At 37.4% G+C, this 19,580-nt stretch overlaps 1 protein-coding gene across 1 annotated transcript in view; it reads left to right on the plus strand.

The window, feature by feature from the left end:
• The first annotated feature begins 16,069 nt into the window (after nt 1-16,069).
• ADAMTSL1 (ADAMTS like 1) overlaps nt 16,070-19,580 on the plus strand; it is a 388,396-nt gene continuing 384,885 nt past the window's right edge. The window contains exon 1 of the mRNA XM_026044037.1: nt 16,070-16,093. Within this exon, the coding sequence (XP_025899822.1) occupies nt 16,070-16,093 (24 nt within the window). The remainder of the gene's footprint in view (nt 16,094-19,580) is intronic.

Below are 19,580 nucleotides of genomic sequence, written 5' to 3' on the forward strand. Positions count from 1 at the left end.
TCATCAAGTCCAACCATAAGACTTTCAACAYCATGTCTGTTAAACCTTGTCCCCAAGTACCTCATCTACATGTTTCTTGAACACTTCTAGGGATGGTGACACCACCACTTCTTGGGAAGGCTGTTCAAGGCTTCACTACTCTTTTAATATAGAAATTTTTCCTAAAGATAAGATAAATGCATGAGGGGACAGACTGCATCTTCAGCAAGTTTGTAGATGACACCAAACTTGGTRGAGTGGCCAATACTCCAGACGGCTGTGCTGCCATTCAGGGACCTGGACARGCTGGAAAGTTGGGCAGAGAGGAACCTCCTGAGATTCACCAAGGACAAGGGCAGGGTCCTGCCCCTGGGCAGSAATAACCCCAGGCACCAGGACAGATTAGGGRCTGACCTGCTGGAGAGCAGCTCYRCAGAGAGGGACCTGGGAGTCCTGGTGGACACCAAGTTAGCCATGAGGCAGCAGTGCCCTSGTGGCCAAGAAGGCCAATGGGCTCCTGGCTGCATGAGGAGGATRTTGGCAGCAGGGGCAGGGAGGGGATCCTGCCCCTCTGCTCAGCTCTGGGGAGGCCAAACCTGGAGCACTGGGGGCAGCTCTGGGCTCCCCAGGACARGAGGGACGTGGAGCTTCTCGAGRGGGTCCAGCGGAGAGTGACAAAGATGATTAAGGGACTGCAGCATCTCTCGTATGAGGGGAGACTAAGTGAGCTGGGCTGTTTAGCCTGGAGAAGAGAAGATTGAGAGGGAATCTTATAAACATGTACAAATACCTGAGGGGAGAATGTAGGATGAAGGGGCCAAACTCTTCTCAGTGGTGACCACTGACAGGACAAGAGGTAATGAATACACATTGAAACCCTGGAATTTTCATCTCTGTATGAGGAAGAMCTTCTTTACTGTGAGGGTGACAGAGCCCTGGAACAGGCTGCCCAGGGAAGTTGCGGAGTCTCCTTCTTTGGAGAAGTTCAGTACACACCTGGATGCCGCCCTGTGCCCCATGCTCTGGGTGTCCCTGCTGGAGCAGTGGGGATTGAATTAGGTGATCGCTAGAGACCCCTTCCAACCTCAACCATTCAGTGATTCTCTGATCTTTTATTACTCTGTTGTGTGATCTCAATGATCAGGTCTTCTTTAGTAGCTTTTGCTTCTTTAGAGTAAGGAAGAAGGAAGGAATAAAATTTCTGGCTTTGCTTTCTGCYTGATACAAGTTCTCAGGTTTTCTATGTTAGATGAAAGGCCATTCTGTCTCATTTCTTTGCTAGAGCTCTGTGCCAGATTTCATGGGGTGTTTCCATCAATAATTCCACCAATTACGATAGCCCACATTAAAATACTGATCCTGGTGTAGAAATTAATGTGAGATGCACAAAGTGAGTGCTAGGGGTGTGCAGAAGTATTAAGTGATGCAATTTATTGCATTGAAGATTGATGGTTTCTAGATGTGTCCAAGGGTTAAAAAAAATGGATTTTTTTAAGCTTGACAGTCTTGGTTAGAAACTAGATCTTTTCCTTTAGTTTGAATGCAAAAGTCTCAGAAGAGGACCTCAGGTGCCTTTTGATTCTTTTCCACTGTGGGTCCACACTTCAATGCTTTTTCATTGCCATTTTCTGCTATTACAATATAGTTTTCAACAAAATATAATAAAGTGTGAATAGTCTTTGAACAAAAAGATGATCAAGGTTGATAAAGTCTGTCAATAGGATGATGCACAGTGACCTGTACTGGCAGGTCATTAGCTAGTTTCAGTAACCTAATAACTCCCTCTGTCCTTCCATTATGGTGTTTTATCTTCCCATAAAAGGTCAAGTAAGTGGGTACTGTGCATTTTGAGGCATTTTCCATCCTATATATACAGTTGGGTACAGGCTGCAAAGAAGACATTTCTTTTTTAGTCTGCAATGTAAGAGCAATATTGCATGTCAGGTTTACAGAGCTGGTGAATAATGTCATATGCATATGAGTCATTACCCCGTTAAATTAAATTAAATTAAGCTCTTTAGACTCTTCTCAATCTTGAGGGTATGTATTTTATGTGCCTTTTGAGATAAATGCACATCAGCATAGCTGTGAATATATATGTGSAAGGAAACTTACTGAGGAGAAAAATGGAGAGATGTTCTGTGGCCCCTGGGAAATACACCAGACAGAGAGGTACCCTAGGTGCTTTGGAATAAACTGTGGGGCAAATAGATCACATGTCTTATCTGACAGGCAGTCACATGTTCCAAAAATAGGAGCAAGAAAAGAAAGGAGAAAGAAAATATTCTGTACAGTTTGAATTAATATATCAATAAAAGATTGTAATAGTGGATAATAATTTTGTTGGATAGCACTAAGCCCAGCTCTTTAAACACATTATTCTTCTGAGTGGAGGAAAATGGTGTTTCATGCTTGCTGCACAGGTGTTTGCATCATAAAGCAAAGACTTCTTTGATAAGTTTCTCCACTGCAAAAGCCAAAACTTAGGCCTCTATGGCTGCTTGTTTTGTGTTGTTATTTCTCAGTATTAAATAAGTACAGTGGAGACAAACTTATCTTGACTTACATTAATTCCCAAAGCAATGAGTGACCAGCTGCTTTGCGTCATGTTTCTTAGCCATGAAGTGCACCCCTCCCACTTTGYCATATGCTTGGTAGTCCTATGTCATAGCGGGGAAAAGGAAATTAAGGAGGGAAGAATTTTTGGTGAGATGAATAGTTATCTTAAGCATTTCTTTCAGTTTCATAAAACTTGAAGTTTAAGTCTTTGAAATTTTGCAGTTCACTGGAGAGTTGAGGAGGTAGTAGTAATAAAACAGAGTGACTAAATGAATGCTGTGCTTAAACAACGTTTGGAAAAATTACACATTTCTGAACTTTTTTTTTCAGAAAAAGAATAACTGTTTCAGTACTAATCAGTGTCATAAAATTCATGTCTATTTACTGTGTTAGAATGATGATCCCATTTTGGAGTGAAAATAACTTGATACATTTCTAGAATTTCATTAGAAAATTGTCCTTTTTAGCAACTGAAGTATCAAAAATTTTAATTGTCTGTATGTTTCAGTGAGAAAATCCTTACTCACAGAAAAAGAAAGTGGGCCTATATAAAAATCATGAATTGATTTCGAAATATTTTTTCTGTTAACCCCATCCTCCCCTTAGTTTTCCCTGGCCTTTTGAAATCCCCTTGCTATGGCTTTTTTTCCTGCTAAAAGGTGTATGTGTTGAGTATGTGTGTGCGTGACTGCACATAAGTGATCTCAGTGAACCTAGAAATCAATCATGTGAATCAACTTATTCAGATTTTTGTGTTTTATGTGCTCGGAGACTGTGTCTGAACTGTCCTTAGAAATGAAACAAGACTCCTTCCATGCTTGGTGTGTCGCTCCCAACTGCCTTTAACTTGCAACCTTTAACTTGCAAATAATGGCACCGGATATTGCCTGCAAAGGCTTATAATGAGCCATGTCACTGAAGGATAATGCTTCACCTGTGATTTGTACAGGGGGATTTTCAAATTCTGCTCAGTTGCTGTCAAGAGGTAAACTCTTGAAATCCACTTGCACTTAAATGAAGTGCCTATGAGTTTCTGGGCTGCGTTGCAATGATCACTTGAAGGTGATGTTTATTTAGGAGAGGAGTGCTTTTCTTCAAACTTTAGATTTAGCTTTTTTTTTTTTTTTTTTTTTTTTTTTTTAACAGGTACTCCAGATTCTGGTCAGCATTGTTTTTAGTGAATTTGCTACAAAAATGTTTTTGTCTGCTTTATCGAGGGTTAAATTCTATGAGGTTCTGCCCAACTCCACTGAGTCTTTATGAAGGTGTATTTCAGAAGGTTAAAGGGAGGTTGCTAGATGGGTCAGAACTTCTGGCATAAACTGCTGGTATTTAGGTCCATACTGAAGGTCATTTTATGAGAGAATGAGCTCTGCAGTTGCTTTTTTAAGTTCCTCATTTCTGTGTTTCATAATTCATAAATGCTTAAGCATTTTTATTTACCAACAAAATATACTCTTGTTCTATTATGTCTTAAAACAATCAGCTGTTATTACAGTCTTGCACATAAATACTTTTATATACATTAGTGGGACGTTTCAAAGGTAAAAGACAAAATAAGCCTTGTACACCTGAAAGTTGTTTGCCCTACCATTCCGTTCAACTGCAGAAGCTACAGAGAAAATGTATAATGGGTCATTCTGTGGGTGAATTACACACAGATGAAAGTGTTCTTTATCTACAATAAGCAAAAGTAAAATATGAAACAAATGCACTAGTTTCATATGGGCACTTTWAAAAAATTTTTTCTTTTAAGCTAGATGCTTGTGCTATATTAATACTTTTATGAGAACAAAAGATTCTGTCCTCCCTACACTGTATTATTGGTCTGATACTTTTGTCTACTGCACCATAATATTGCTGTAATAATTTGTGTTTTGAGTGTGTTTTGAGTAAATGAGCGTGCCATTTTTTTTTCCTTGATGGTGGAGGAGGGAATATGTATTCTTTTAAATAGAGGGGACAACACACTTTTTTGACTGGGAGATTTTTTTTCAAAGATAAAATGAAATATCTTCATACATATCTTCAATATGAAATTTAAAATATATCTTTCCTGAGCTAATTATATTGAGTTTGTAGCTTAGAAAGGATTAATTTTTGATAACTGGCTTTTTCAAAGAAGTTAACCATGAGGTTTATYGGTTTATCAAATTGCCATTGATCTTTAACGTGGTTTGGAAACCTAACTTAATCTGCTTATTTTGATAACTGAGGARCCCATCAGACACTGAACAGTAAATAAACATTAAATGTTTTTGTCTGGTAGAAACGACACRTAAGTAAAAGAAGTAGGAAAATTGGATGGTTAGTATGTGTTCAGTGAGAGAAATAAAGCAGAATTCATCTGGCAGGTAGTAGTTTCAGCACGTCCCTTAACTGACTGCCAGCAAGCTGATAGGCTTAGTATTTTGTAAATACTTTAATTATGTTTAAAATAAAAAAATCTGATTCTTTCAGACTGTAAATTATTTTGTTTCTACAATTATATGAGTTCATACTTGGTCAAAGTGAATAATTCTGGGATTACTTTAAAAAWTTTGCAGGTTGGCCAGTGATTTTTTTTCTTTAATAACAATTATTATTTATTATATAATTCTATTGTTAATTTATTATAGTAAGGTATAATTTTCTTTTGCCTTTTTTTTTTCATTCTTAAAAGTGATTTTGTGATCTTTATTTGTAAAAAATTTTGTGATCTTTAAAACTTGTGTCAGAGTCATGGATTTCTGTCCAGGTTTAAAACAGTAACATTCATTTGCCTCATGTCCTTGTTCTCTCTCGTGTACATAATGTGATGGAATATTCTTTGAATTTGCTGATGTAAATYTAAGTTTTTGCAGCAAGTCTGCACTAATTTTCAAGGAACCATTGAAGGATCTGTTTTTTTTTAATTTTTYTTCTATTGAACTTTGCCCTCAACTGTTAGCAATAATTTTAATTTGGAGTGAGTACTCAATATGTTATTTGTAAAGTGATAGTCTGGGGAAAATGAAAAAAGGCTTATAATAGCATCAAAACTATCTTCAGCCTTAACTAATGATCTTAATTCCAGAGTCTTGCCACATGTTCAGACCTGTCATTCTGCTTTTAATTGGCTGCTGACTGGAAGGAATGAGAGCTGATATTTTAACAGGACCCCTGAATTATTCTGTGTTGTGGCACAGCCTTTTTTTCTGATCTTGGAGACTGCAGATGTACATGTTTTCATGCAGATGCACCCCTAAAGAATTCTGAATGTTCGACCACAGTTAAAATAAATATTTACTGTGCTCTTTCCAAACTGTTTTCTACCAACAAAAGTATTGCATGCTTTACCATGCTATTTGTGTGACACCGAGTCTATAACAAGTTAAGAATATAGAGGAAAACATAAGAATGCATTAAAATAATTTTAAATTTTGTATGTGAACCATGCATACAAGAGACTGTGAAATAAAGGACAGGGTGGTGGTATTTTAAAAGAAATAATTCTTCTGTAGCTGTATCCTTAATATAACYGGGCACTATCCTGAGACCATGTCAACCCTAGAAGGAAAACATGCCTATTTTAAAGTAAGACTYTTCTGTGGGCACGTCCACATACTGTGCTGTGTGTTTGTGCCCTGGAGTGCGTTCCTATTGGTGTTGGACTTTACTGTTTGTATGCTATTGCTTTTCTGAAAACATCTCGCTTTCCTAGTAGACACAAAGCCAAAGCAGCATGCTTCAATATGAAATCCTTGGTTATCAGTTGGCTCAGCTTTAACTCTGTCAGATTTTGATGAAAAAGTCTCTGGCTTTTTCAGTGTGAAGTTGTATATCTTCCTAGACTCCCTTAAAAACTCAAACCAAGATGAAAATAAGGAAGAAGGCTAAGTATAAAGCTGCTCACCAAGCTTTTTTAAAAATTATATTTAGAGCCCTGTCAGGGCCCTGTAATATCCTTGTGGGATTTTAACTTTAATAGAACATGTTTTGAAAGAGTGGCCATGGCTACAGAAGAAAATTGACTCACTTGCTCTGGCTACTCTGGATAGGCAACATGATAAAATTCAATAGTTAATCAAGCTATTAAAAAAATAGAATCTTAATGAAGAATTCATACAATCCAAAAATATATTGTGTTGAAATGACTGTTTAAACATTACAGTGAATATGATTAACTGACACTGGTGTTTAATATGAGTAAAAGAAAACCACTAGCATAGTTATTATAGGGAGAGTTGGCAAAAACCTCCTGAGATTAGTACAGGAGTTAAAATATTTTTGCATTTGATGGGAAGGACTTTAGTATATTTCTCTTCCTGTGTTAAAATTGCATTAAATGTTCAACAAATTAATTGCCATCAAAGGGGAAAGGTAAGGGAGATCTACGCATGTATGCATTTAGTTTGTTATATTATAATCTCTGAAAGATGATGTGTAAATCTCTCTACAAAATATTTTGTGCTGCTTTATGACAGTGTCCYTAAAAATAAGATCATGTAGCTAGAAATAGCAGGTTGTATTTTTCATTCTTTCAAATTGCTGCATGTAAATTTGGCAGCCATGTGAGCAGCATACTTAACTCYTCTCGTGTTATGTGAGATCACTTGTGAAATTAAGACCGTTGTGTTTTGCTTTGCCATTTGTAACTCAAATAGAAATGTCTTAATAAAGTGCCTTGAATCCTGTTGAATGTTCTTTTTTAATTTTGGGTTGCAGATTGTGTACTCAATTCTGTAAAAAAAAAAAAAATTGCTTATTTAGTCTTTTGGCTGCCCAGCTCTGCTGAAATCAAAGTCTTGCTGTGAATGCACATGGTATTTTAGGATATTTTTAGGTAAAAGCAAAGAAAACAGCAATCAATTTTGATGTAATGACTTGTGAACTTCCTGAATTTTTATCTTCTCATTTCTTATCAAAGGTAAAATCCATTGTTTACCTTCAGTATTGAGCCCTGCTTTGGAAARAGCTCATTTGACTCCCCAGTGATAGAGGCAACAGTGAGGGAATTGCATGTTCTTGCCAGACAATGTGTTAAATGGACAGGAGGTTGGATGTGCCCTAATTTTTGCTTGTAGTAAACAAAGTGATGAGATTGTAACTTACAACTTCTTGTCTCCTGATACCTTACATGGGTTTTTGCTATTGCTGTGTGAAGAAGATAAGCTGTATTTGGTCCTGTGACAGGAGGAGTACATAGTGCCATCCAAGCTGTACCCTAATGAAGCCATCATTTCCCATCCAAGTAAATCTCTCTTTGCAGCATATAGTCCTTCCTTGGTGCTCCCTCTCCTTTTGTAAAAATAGTAGGGGTTGTATTTAACCTGGGTGGAAGTGCTATGTGTTGATACAAATCAGAGTTAAAAGAGGAGACTTCAATGGTTCCAAATACTTGGTTCTACATCTTCAATTTCATAAGATTTTTGAGGCCTCTGAAAAGCGTGTTGAATGTATCAAGGTATATGGCAGATRTAATAATGCAAAACCCTTTTTGCATGAACAAACTGCTTGAATATATCTCCTAGAAACCAAGTTGACACAAATTTTTCTCTTCCTTTCTCTGCTTCTAAACAGTACAAGAAATGCACAAAAACAATGTCCTTCTCCACACAGGATACAGTTATTGCTTTATTTGCTGCTAGGAAAGGTGAGGAATTCCAGAAAAACTTAAGCCAGGTGCTACTTGCTTTTTCCTTAGGTTTTATCTTCTTCTAAGTATTTACCTCAGCAGCTTGGAAAGTTGGCCTTGCTCCCCTTTGTGCAGAGGAGAGAGGTGTGGTTCCCTTTCATTCTCCCAATACTCCAATTTAACTGCAGCTCTTAGCTCAGAGCACAAAGTACGATTAAAATTTTTTACTTATGCTGAATTGTACTAAAACTTATGCTAAATAGATTTTTAAGTATCTAACATATATTTGACTATGTTGAAAACCTTTTAAATTAACTTTTAAACTTAAAGTTTGGCTGTACATGTATGAGTACAGACTTATAAGTACGTAAGTCTTATTTATTGCATCAGACTTATATGTGCATGGATAGATATTTTTCAAATTTCCATAGGTCCTTGGATAGAAATCTGTTTTCTGCAGATCTTAGAAAGCTGTATATTTAAATAGTATTTTAAATGTGGTATGAATAAATTTTAATGAATAAATGTGGTATGAATATATTTTAGAAGTAGTAAAAATACATAGTATTTTTAAATATTCATGAAAAAGCATGGATCAGCAAAGCCTGTAAGCAAAAATGTGACTTTAAGTAAGTTTACTGAGTTGGAGTAAGTCTATTTTTAGATGTTTGAATGATGTATTGTCATGGATTGTCATGCAAGAAGGCAATTAAATATCTGATCAGAAGACTTAGCCAGCTACAAAACTCAAAAGTTACTCTTTTGAAGATGCTCTGTACACTTACTTGATTTTCTTTACACTTGTAGAGAGATCTTAGCTATTTTTTTGCTATCTTTTAACAAAATATTGCACTGCATCCCATCAAACTATTGCACTGACAGTTCCCTCTTCTCCTGCTTAAAAAAAAATCTCAGTTTTCATCCATTCATCAGTTTCTTCAATTTCATGAGTTGATCTCTGCAACTGAGAGTTGAAGTGAGGGCTGTTTTGGGGTCATACGTCCATCCTGCATGGATATCTCCAGTGCCTGGAGCTGCAATGAGTTGAGGAAGGGGAGATGCTAGGCTGCTGGCAGGATTGGGGCTGCACTAGGTGGGAGATTCTGCATAGGATTCAGCAGCAGCCAGCGCAGATTAGAGCTGGGTCTGGCTCTCAGCTTGCGAACACATAGGTAAAAAGGGCTGATTTTGCGCATGCTGTCAGTGTTTATCATGATGAATTCAGTACATTGCTGGAAGGAATGTAATTTCTTAGGAAGGAAGCAATATATGTTTATACCAGTAAAATCACTAACCAACAGTTTTTTGCCCTTGAGGCTTTATACAAATGATGGTTGGCTATGGATTTGGGCACAGGCTAGAGGATAGGCATGCTTGATGCACAAAAGTACCTTTCCTGTACTTGTAACTCTTGTTATAAGTGTTCAACACATGCTGAATTGCTGGCACAGTGCAAACAGAAGTGTCTGAAACAGGACAGACAAACACCTCTCGAGATGACCAACAATTATACATTTCTTCCAATTGCGCCTCTGAATAAGACAGATGTGTGCAGAGGGTCTAAGTTATTTAATCTCTACGTATTTTGAACAGAGCACTCAAGCACCATGAGGTGAGCTCATGTAAATATAATTTGGCAGACAGTAGCAGGGGTTATTATGCAACCACAATACATATGAGACCAAGTGAAAGACAGCAATAAGCAGTTTGTGCGACTGCTGCTGCTGGCACATTTTACTGCAGTTGAATTCTGCACGTCAGACCTGAAAAACATTTCTGAAATTATCACTGCACGCAGTTCATCTTCAGTGAAACTGTAGAAGAAAGAAACATTTCCATTCTCATTCTCAGAAAATAGTGCAGCATATTTAGATTTTTTTACTTCTTCTTAAAGTTTCTTTTTTTTCAGAATTCTTTTTTTTTGTTGTTAGAAAGGAACTTACTGAAGCATGGCTGAGGAGATTTTTCAGTTTCTGATATTATTTTTAATTAGCTGACATATTCCTTTTGTCTATGTTTATGAGGGATACWTTCCCTTCTTCTGCATCTCTGAAGATAGGCTATGAGATAGTGTGAGAGTCTTACTACATTGCTGCATGAGTAGGAGTTTGCATGTTTTGCCAAGTCCAAGGTAAACTGAAATCAGCTGTGGTAGGTAATAGAGAGGAATGTGTACATAAACTATAAAAGGGTTTATTATGAAGGTTGCCATATTACAAGTTTGTCCTGTAACTTTTGATCATCATGTATAGGAGTGCATTTCATTTAAGAAAATAACTTGTCTTCAACTGAACTTATGCTGCATCTTCCTGTCTGTTCTTTACAAGGCATATTTGCTATGTATTTGAAGTCAGTTCAATTTCACTCACAAAAACTCAAACAAACATTTCTAGATGGCATATCTATTAGTGTTGACATCTGATATCTACTAAAATTGTGCTTAGTAGGCCATGTTTTAATTGTAGATTTTGTCTTCATTATAGTTAAGACTGAAGTACCTTCAAAGGATGTTAAGCTACCAGAGGCATCTTTAAGGAAAGATACCCTGTCCTGCAGGGTTAGTTGTTCTGTGGTGTCAATCGGACTGGCTCTGATTGCTTTGCAGGTGCACTGGGAAATGTTTCACTGAAATTAAACTGTAGGTGAGTCTATATAGTGAATGGCCATGTGTAGTACAGGGAGGAAAGAAGGACTTACATTGGAAATTAGAAGTCTGAACACAACTCAAACTAACATGGAGAGAGAGATGAGGTTCTTGTTAATAACACATTAAAGGACTGGTAACAGAAGCTTGGGTTCAATGCCATGTTCACCACTAAACTTCCATCATCATTGGCAAAACATTTCGCATCCTGCCTGCTTTATACCTCAGTGTTTGAGGTGTTTATACGTCAGATGGTTAGGAGGAGGAACAGATTTGTAAAGCTTGTTGAAAGTGAATTGTCACTTATGCCTATATTATTTTGTTGTTAGAAGTAAAAGTAAAAAACTCTATGGGTCATTTATGAAGGCCACACCAGTATCTGGGAGATTATTTTATCACAGAAATGTCAGCGATTAAGCAATGTGTGGAGATAAGAGTTTGCAAGAACTGAAACGAGAGATTGGTACTGCCAGTGTTTCAAACAGAACTTCTTTCACATGATATACAGTTTTTCACTCAAGTGTTTTTATTTTAATAAAGAAAAGATGTAATGAAAGCAGCTTATGCAGGCAGTTACCTGGAGAGACAGAAATCCCAGTCTGCGCATATAATCAAACCCTCTTTTTGCCTCTAATCAATTGTAATGAAGCAGATGCAGATCAGTACTTGTTTCTCCTTCTAGAAAAAAAAAAAAAAACTTTCCTGGAAGCATGTAAGTGCTTAAATATTTCTTTTAACAAAATTTAACAGTTGACTGCAAAGACAGCACTGAATTTTCAAGTTGTCATGCTTATTGGCAATATTGTTTGAATATAAGCAAAATATTTTGAAAAACAGTAATATAGGTATGTAATAAAAAGGGACAGAACAAATTTTGATCTAAAGTACTATCAAGCAGCAGAATAGATTTACTGTTATACAATACACAAAAAATAGTTTCCAATTTAAAGAAAACTTCCCTTTGAATTGCATAAATGTATTAGAAAGATATTGCTGTGAGATGTATTCTTGAGAGAGCAGACTTCAACAATTTGCATGCATATGTGTGACTCAAAAAAAAAGTGGATTTAAGGGAGCTCACAATTGCATATAGTAGGGAGGGCTGGACTTTTCCATTTGAGCTGGTTGTTTGATTTTTTTATTTATTTKTTATTTTTTTGTGAGAATAAGAAAAGATAGTTGCCTGCAGAGAAATCTCACTCCTTGTTATTTTTAGGCCATGGGATAGAAGGGGAAGGTTCCCTTCTCTGAATGCCATTTCCTGCAACAAGGAGACAGGATTGATACGGACTGTTTAAAAAAGGATACTACTACCAAAGCAAATTGAAGGTGACTGAAAAAAGGAAATAGTATCGTTTTACCYTGGAAGAAGAAAATAATAAAGGCAATATAGAAAAAAAGCAGAGAACCTGTATTTGCATCTCAAAGAAGAGAGGTGGGAGCCGTTTTAATAAACACTGCTATCATGTTTAACACTTTCCCCTCAGTTTAAAACAGTCTGTCTGAYGAATAAGTTAATGTTCAGGAATTGCCCTTAATGTGTCAAACTGCGTAAACTATTTTGGTAGGCAGAGGGGCAGAAGTATTTGCAAATTTTTGTCCAGAACACTGAGCGTAAGGAACAGGGGAGTGCAAGGAGCAGAGCTGTTCCTGCAACTCTCTGATGTCCTTTGGGTTGTGAACTGGACCAACTTGGAAACGTTTCACCTCCACCCTTCCCTTCCTGACCCAAACAGCTATGCACCAATAAGGTGACACTCTCTTCCTAGATCCTGCCATGGGTTTGCTCTAAGGTCTCAATCTCTTCAGTACTTTTATGCCTCATTTTTGAAGTACAGGATTAACACCTGAAACTCCTAGATTTTTGCGAATTTCTGTCCTTGTATTCGTTTTATGATCTACTGGGAGTGTTTTTCTCACTTGGAATTACAAGTTTACTTGTCTCCTTCCCAGAGTGTGGACTGAATCAGTCAGGGACATACATCCTTCAGATGCTTTAACAGTAGTATATCCATTGCTATCCCTGCCTAAATCATGATATATATATWTTTTTGGAAGGACTACATTGCTGATAAGCTTCTTTGTAGCACTGGGTAAAATCATTATATGGAAAACACTTTTTACAAAAGAACAAGAAAGAATCTTTCCTTTTCTTTGTATATATGGGTGTTTTAATGCATTTGTCAACTGTTTAGCATGGCTGAAATGAAAAAGACAAAAGCCAAAGAACTGACAGTACATTCCCTTTTCTGGACATATCACCTTGATGAAAATTTCAGTTAAAATTCTGCATATCGGCTTTTTTATCTAACTTTATTCTGGTGCCCTGTCCTCCCAGCTGACATGTGTGTGGACAGGCTGCATTTGCTGAGGAGGTTTTGCCATGAAACTGGTTAGCTGCTCTGACCTCCCTCTGCCTGCACCAAGATGAGATATTTCAGCACTGTTAGGGAGATTGCCGGGCACAGATGCCCTGAGAAAACCGTAACTGTTGGCAACTTTTAAGACTGACAGCGATTCAGAGTTGTTTAAATATAATGATGTCCTGGATTGGTCCTGCAGACTTTCTATTCTTGGGTAATCAAATACAGCTCAGATGGCTTTTCCTTGTCTGCTCTTCATTACATATGGTATGAAGCGATGAAGTTCATTAGACTACACTAGCTTCAGTTAGATTATTCTTCCATGAGAGATGGTCTAGTAAAGGCAATTTAGAACAGATAAATGCGTCTACTTTTTCGTGTGTAGAGAATTCTTTTTGCAGCAGCCGTACTGTGACGATCTTCGTAGCACAGAAGCCTGATAGTAAGAGAAGTTGGCAGCATGGCTTTTGAACTTAGCAGCTGTACGTAATTTTGTGAACATGAGCTTTTGGCACATTTGCAATTCTTGCAACATTTATCTGAACAGTGGCATTTAACATTTAACGAGGAATTGAGAATATATTCTTGATTGCATGAAAAGCACAGAATGTCAGATAACCTAGGGATAACCCAGGATGACAATAATATGTACAACTCATTTTTGTCCATTATATAGTACCTTTTATGAGTATTTTTTCTTCTTTTTGGGAGTGCTTTGGTAGAACGTCTTCTTTTGCATATTTTGTTGGTTTTACAGGACTATCAATTCTGCTTATTTGTTCTAAAACCTCTAGGATGTCCATGCAGAAGACTGAATTAGTCTAGATTTGGAGAATTTAGTCATTGTAAACTCATTTTACATATTGTGTAGATTGAGTATAAGGTCATTCTAAAAATGTTTATTCTGTTTTTTTTTGAGAACTGCCGCTTTCTTAACTTGACAGTTGTTTTCCAAATCATTAAAGAATCAGTGAGAGAAATTTGAAGGAATCTTTCAAAGCTAGGAACATAGCCTACATTTTTTTTCAAGGACATGTTTAAGAGCTGAAGCTTTGCCTTATGTTCTTGGTCGAAATTGCTTCTTAGAAATCAGAGATSATTAGATTTGGGCATTCTGGGAGTTCTTCAATACGGGGATAGGGAGAGATTAAAATTGTTGGGCTATTGCTTAAAAGCATCTCAGCTGATTTCACGTCACTGAGGAGAGCAGCAAGGATTATGTTCATATCAAGGTTAGTTTTTTGAAGAAAAGAGAGCAGGAGTCCACAGAGCCTCAGAGAGCAAGTGATGGGAACCTTCCTTTTCCAGTTGTGTCTCAGCAGTTCAGATGAGCATGTAATTGATCTTACTGTGGTCAACAATACATAGAAAATTTCCTTTAACCTTCTCATAAGTGAGCTGAAGGAATATGTCTTTAATCTTTTGAAAATAATGTGTAAAAGAGGAAGTCATTGTAAAACTTCTAAAATTGAGGGTTTCCAGTGAATGGCTTTTTGTTACTGGATGTAAGAATTAAAGTGATTGAGTTATATGAGAAGGAAGAATGCACTTTTCATTAGAATAGTCTGGTTATAATGATTAACTATACAATTATTATTTTTAGGTGGTTGGTATATTAATTCTTAACAAAACCAAAATTGCATTGTTTTCTTGTTTAAGCGTTGTGAGAACAAAGAAGGCAAAGGAAACAAAGCAATTACGTCTTAAAATTTCTTCACTGGAGTGTGAAGTCATGCTGCTCTGAAAGTATTTCGTTAGATGTAGCATTGCTTTTATGCTGTACCATGATTTTTGTTTTACCTCTACCAATTATGGGATCTAGAGAAGTTATCCTCGGGGAAACATACTTTAGAAAGCAGTGTATTCTTGGTGATATGAGAAAGGAGAAAGTCCAGAGAAAGGTATGGAAGGGAATAGAGCCAGAGTCTGGATTTTCAGTTAAGACACAGGAGTAGTTACAGGAATCTGGGAGTAGTCACAGGAATCTCACTAGGGATGTTTTGAAAAGTAATATGTAACAACACACTGGAAGGGGTACTGGAAGAGGAAAGTATGGACAGAAGCAGTTAATCAAGAACCTGACCAGAACTTCATTATGATAAGGGCAATATAATCACAAAAGTAGTGCAATTTAATCTTTTGGGACAGGTATTTCCCTTTTCAACAGGAATGTGCCAAACCTTGATTTGTCCTCTTGCAGCTTTTAGCCTTGGACTGATTGCATTTTCTGTCGGCAAATGGTATCTTTCTCATGTTTTTATCTCTTCTCCCTTCCTTGTCATTCTAGCAAATATGGTAGCAGTAACCCCCGCAATAATCTGCTGCTCTTCTTGATAGCAAAGTTTGAGGCAAAGATTTAATGAAATTAATTGTCCATAAACATTGATAATAGAAACATTACTTGGTTCCTTGAGAACCTTGATGATCTTATGCTAGTTATCTCTAGAGTCCATGGAGAATTATTTACATACTTTCCTGATGCAGATATTTGCTGCTTCCACCCCTTCTTCCCTCTCCCACATTCCTCTGAAGCCCTGGACATTTGCCATGACTCAAAGGATGCTGAGCTGCATGTGCAAGTGTTCCCATTTACTTGAGAGAGTCCCCTTGTGCTCATCTGTGGCATCTTACTCACTGTTAAACCACTTGCCAAATTTTTAGCTCAGGAAGATAGTGACTTGCAAGTTTCCTTTAGCAAATTCTCTGTTGCAGGGGTACTAGTGATTATGTCATTTCTCCTTTCCTTCTTTCCTCATGAAGTGCACTGTTTTGTTACCTAAGGTCTTAACTTTTGTTTTCTTATCAAAGCCAGTTTCCAGTGCACAAATTTATTTATTTAAAAAAATAATCCCCTTCATCAGGAAATCTCTTGGTAACATTTAAAGATTTTAGTGTTTTTCAGCCAAGATAGGAGATAGAAAATAGGAAATGGCTGAAAAACAGATTCTTGAGGTAAGTTAATTGACACTGAAGAACTAGAAGCCACATTTATCCATCATTTATTGAAGTATTCAAGTGTGAATGCACTAGTATTTGAATGCCATGATGAATAGATAATGAATAGGGCAATGTCTCTATTGAGTTAAAACCTCAAACCTCAAACTTTGTAATACTGCTGTTATTTTCTCTCCTTACATTTTTTCCATTCTTACCATCCCCACCCTCATCATAAATCCTGCACACACACACACACACACACACACCATTTCACAATAACCATTTCACAGACATTAGAGAAGGCTTTAAAAGCTTTTGACATCTACTGTTCTCCCCCCACCCCCCCCCAAAAAAAAAAAAAAAAAAGAAAAAAAGAAAAAGCCAGCTTTGGAGACCTGAAAGTTAAAGGATCACATCACAGTTTGTCTATCTTTGGAGATTTATGTCTAGAAGAGGAAAAGAATCCATGTTGTGAAAAAGAATTACTGGCTTGTATACAATATCAGAAGAAGCAGAGAGGAAGTCAGCTTATATATATATATGAAAGGAACAGAGAAGAGCAAGATCTGAGAGTGGGGTGCAGGTACAATGGAGCACTGCAGAAGTGAAATGTAAGCAGTGAAAGAAAGAGCAACAGAAAATGTAAGAAAATAGAAGAGATAAAGTAAATGTGTGAGTGGTTCTGTTTATTGCTTTTGGTTTTTTGAGGAAAAATACACTGGTCAAAATTTACCATCCCTTCGTAGAAGATTGCTACAAATAACTTGGACTAAACACACCAGTGTTGTAATTTTTTTTCTCACCTTCTGCTTTATCTAGATGAGTATTTAACTTGAAGAATTTCAATGTATTTCTATGTAGCAAATTGAGGTGAATATTAACTATGCATTAGCTATGCAATATACCAATATACCAATATCAGTACCAAACCTAGTATTGCCTACCCCTTATATAAAATGTAACTTTTGAATGCAGTAAAAGCAGTGGATTGCACAGAGAGGTTAATGAAGAACCTACTAGAATCCTCAAAGGGAAGTGGCAATCTCACTAACCTTGGTAATATCAAAATCTTCTTGCATCTGAGGGCTATGGGATACATCCCAGGCAACGTGTTGAGCCGAGTTTACAGATGAGAGGGTGCAGGTGAATACTCAGGGCATCCCACTGCCCTGGGATGGCACTGGGCTGGATGGTCCTGCTGGATTCTAGGTGGATCTTCACCACTTCTTCATCCTAGCTCCATTCCCACTGCCAAGGAATTTGGATTACCATCCTCAAGTTTAATGGAGGTGCTCAGCAGCTTGTGGATTAGCTGGGAGCTGTCCCTAGAGCTGCTCAGAAGATATATGCCCCAAAATTGTGTACCTGTGATTATGTACTTGTTGATTATGTACTTGTTGATTATGTACTTATTAAATATGTATGTGTATAAGAAATTCTATAATGTCATTTGTGCAATGGCATGTATCAGCAGGATATAAATTTAACCGCAAAAGGATAAATTTGATAGAATTAATGAAGCACACATTCCAGAAGGTGGGCAATTAGCCAAAGATGCATATTTTGACTCTGCAAGGTATGTAATGCCATTTTAAGTAGGTGGGAAAGCAGAAAAGCAGGTTTGCACATGTTACTGTGGCTTGGGACCCATCCTGCCATATATAAAGAATACTGTTTAGATAAAATAGCCTAGAAGATAATAATACTGAGTAAGATCACTTCATTCAACTGTGACTTTTGTATTCAGTGCTGCAGCACTTTTATTATTTTTAGCTGACACTATGCTGTGTAGATTGAATAGTATAGAAGAGACGTAGAGTGAATGTAACCCCTATATGAATTATTTTTTCTTGAATGCTTTGAGTATGTGTGGTTTTATTTTTCTGCAAAGGGTTCTTCTATTTATTGAAATACTGTATCAACTATGAACAACAACCATTAGTCTTTGCTTTGTTAGTCATTGACTGAGGCAGTATACCAGTGCTACCATGCATGGTATGGCGAGTATGTACAGCTTCTGAGCAGTATGTACTGTATGTTCTGTGATGTGATTTCATACAGATGTATTTTTCAAAAAAAAAAAGATCTGTGAATCCCTCATATTTAAAGCAATATGCATGTATATTTATATAAGAATATGCTTTTCTATGCTTATGTGTATATATGTGTATGATATGTATATTTGAAAGGCAGATAAGGATGGAGTGAATCTTAAGAATCACACATTTATATATCCTGTGTGCACATTTAGAGAGAACTGCTCCTTTTATTTATTTTTTTTTTTCTGTCAAAAATAACTTGATACTAATGCCCCTGCATTCGTGGGATTAGGAGAGGTGAAGTCCATCTTGAGTTGATTCTGGCAAGAGATGTGAAAGGCAGTGGAAGGAAGCAGCAGCACAGGGAAGGCTAGAGAATGTATGAGTCCTCTACTAAATGGGGAGGGCTTGGTGACAAGGAACACAGAGGAAGCAAGGGTACTGAAAGCCTTCTTCACCTCAGTGCCTGTAAGACTGCTCCTCATGAGTTGGGACTGCTACTCAGCCCTCGAGATAAGAGGGAAGGTCTATGTCGGGAAGACTTACCCTTAGTTAAGGAGGATCAAGGTAGAGAATACTTAAACAAATGGGACATACACAAGTCCATGGAACCTGGTAGGATGCACTTGTGAGTGTTGAGGGAGCTGTGCACTGTCACTGAGAAGGCACTTTCTATTATCTTCAGAAGGTCATTGCGATCGAGGGAARTTCCTGAGGTCTGTGAGAGAGAAATGTCACCCTTCAAGAATGGCAGGAAGGAGGGTTTGGGAAACTACAGACCTGTCAACCTCATCTTGATCCATGGGAAGGTGATGGTTTTCAATACTTCCTTCAGATATATAAAAGACAGGAGAGTGACTGTGAGAGTTCAGTCTGGATTCATAAAGGAGTAAACCAGTCTTACCCTGATCAAGCAACCTCACTACTTTCGGCACTGTCTTCCATAACATCCTCATACACAGGCTGATGAAGTTCAAGCTAGATAAGTGAACAGTGAGGTAGACTGAAAACTGTCTAAACTGCTGAGCTGGTGTCAGAGAGTTGTGATTAGTGGAATGAAGCCCAGATGGAGGCCATTTGCTTGTAAATGTTGTACCCCAGATTGTTGATATCAGGGCAGATATGGTTTAACACCTTCACTGATGACCTGCATGATAGGGTAGAGCGCACTTTCAGCATATTTTCAGACGATACTAATATGATAGCAGCTGATAATGCTAGAGTGTTGTGCTGTCAGGGGGACCTCAACAGACTGGAGAAATGGACATAAAGGAGCCTCATGAAGTTCATGAGTTTCACAGAAGCCTCATGCAGTTTCACAGAATCACAGAATCACAGAATATTTAAGGTTGGAATGGACCTCTAGAGATCATCTAGTCCAACCTTCCTGCTCAAGCAGGCACACCTACAGCATGTGACACAGGGTGGCATCCAGGCGGGTTTTGAAGACCTCCAGAGAAGGA

Source organism: Nothoprocta perdicaria, unplaced genomic scaffold (genome assembly GCF_003342845.1).
Source record: "Nothoprocta perdicaria isolate Ctin4 unplaced genomic scaffold, notPer1 scaffold_104, whole genome shotgun sequence".
NCBI lineage: Eukaryota > Metazoa > Chordata > Aves > Tinamiformes > Tinamidae > Nothoprocta > Nothoprocta perdicaria.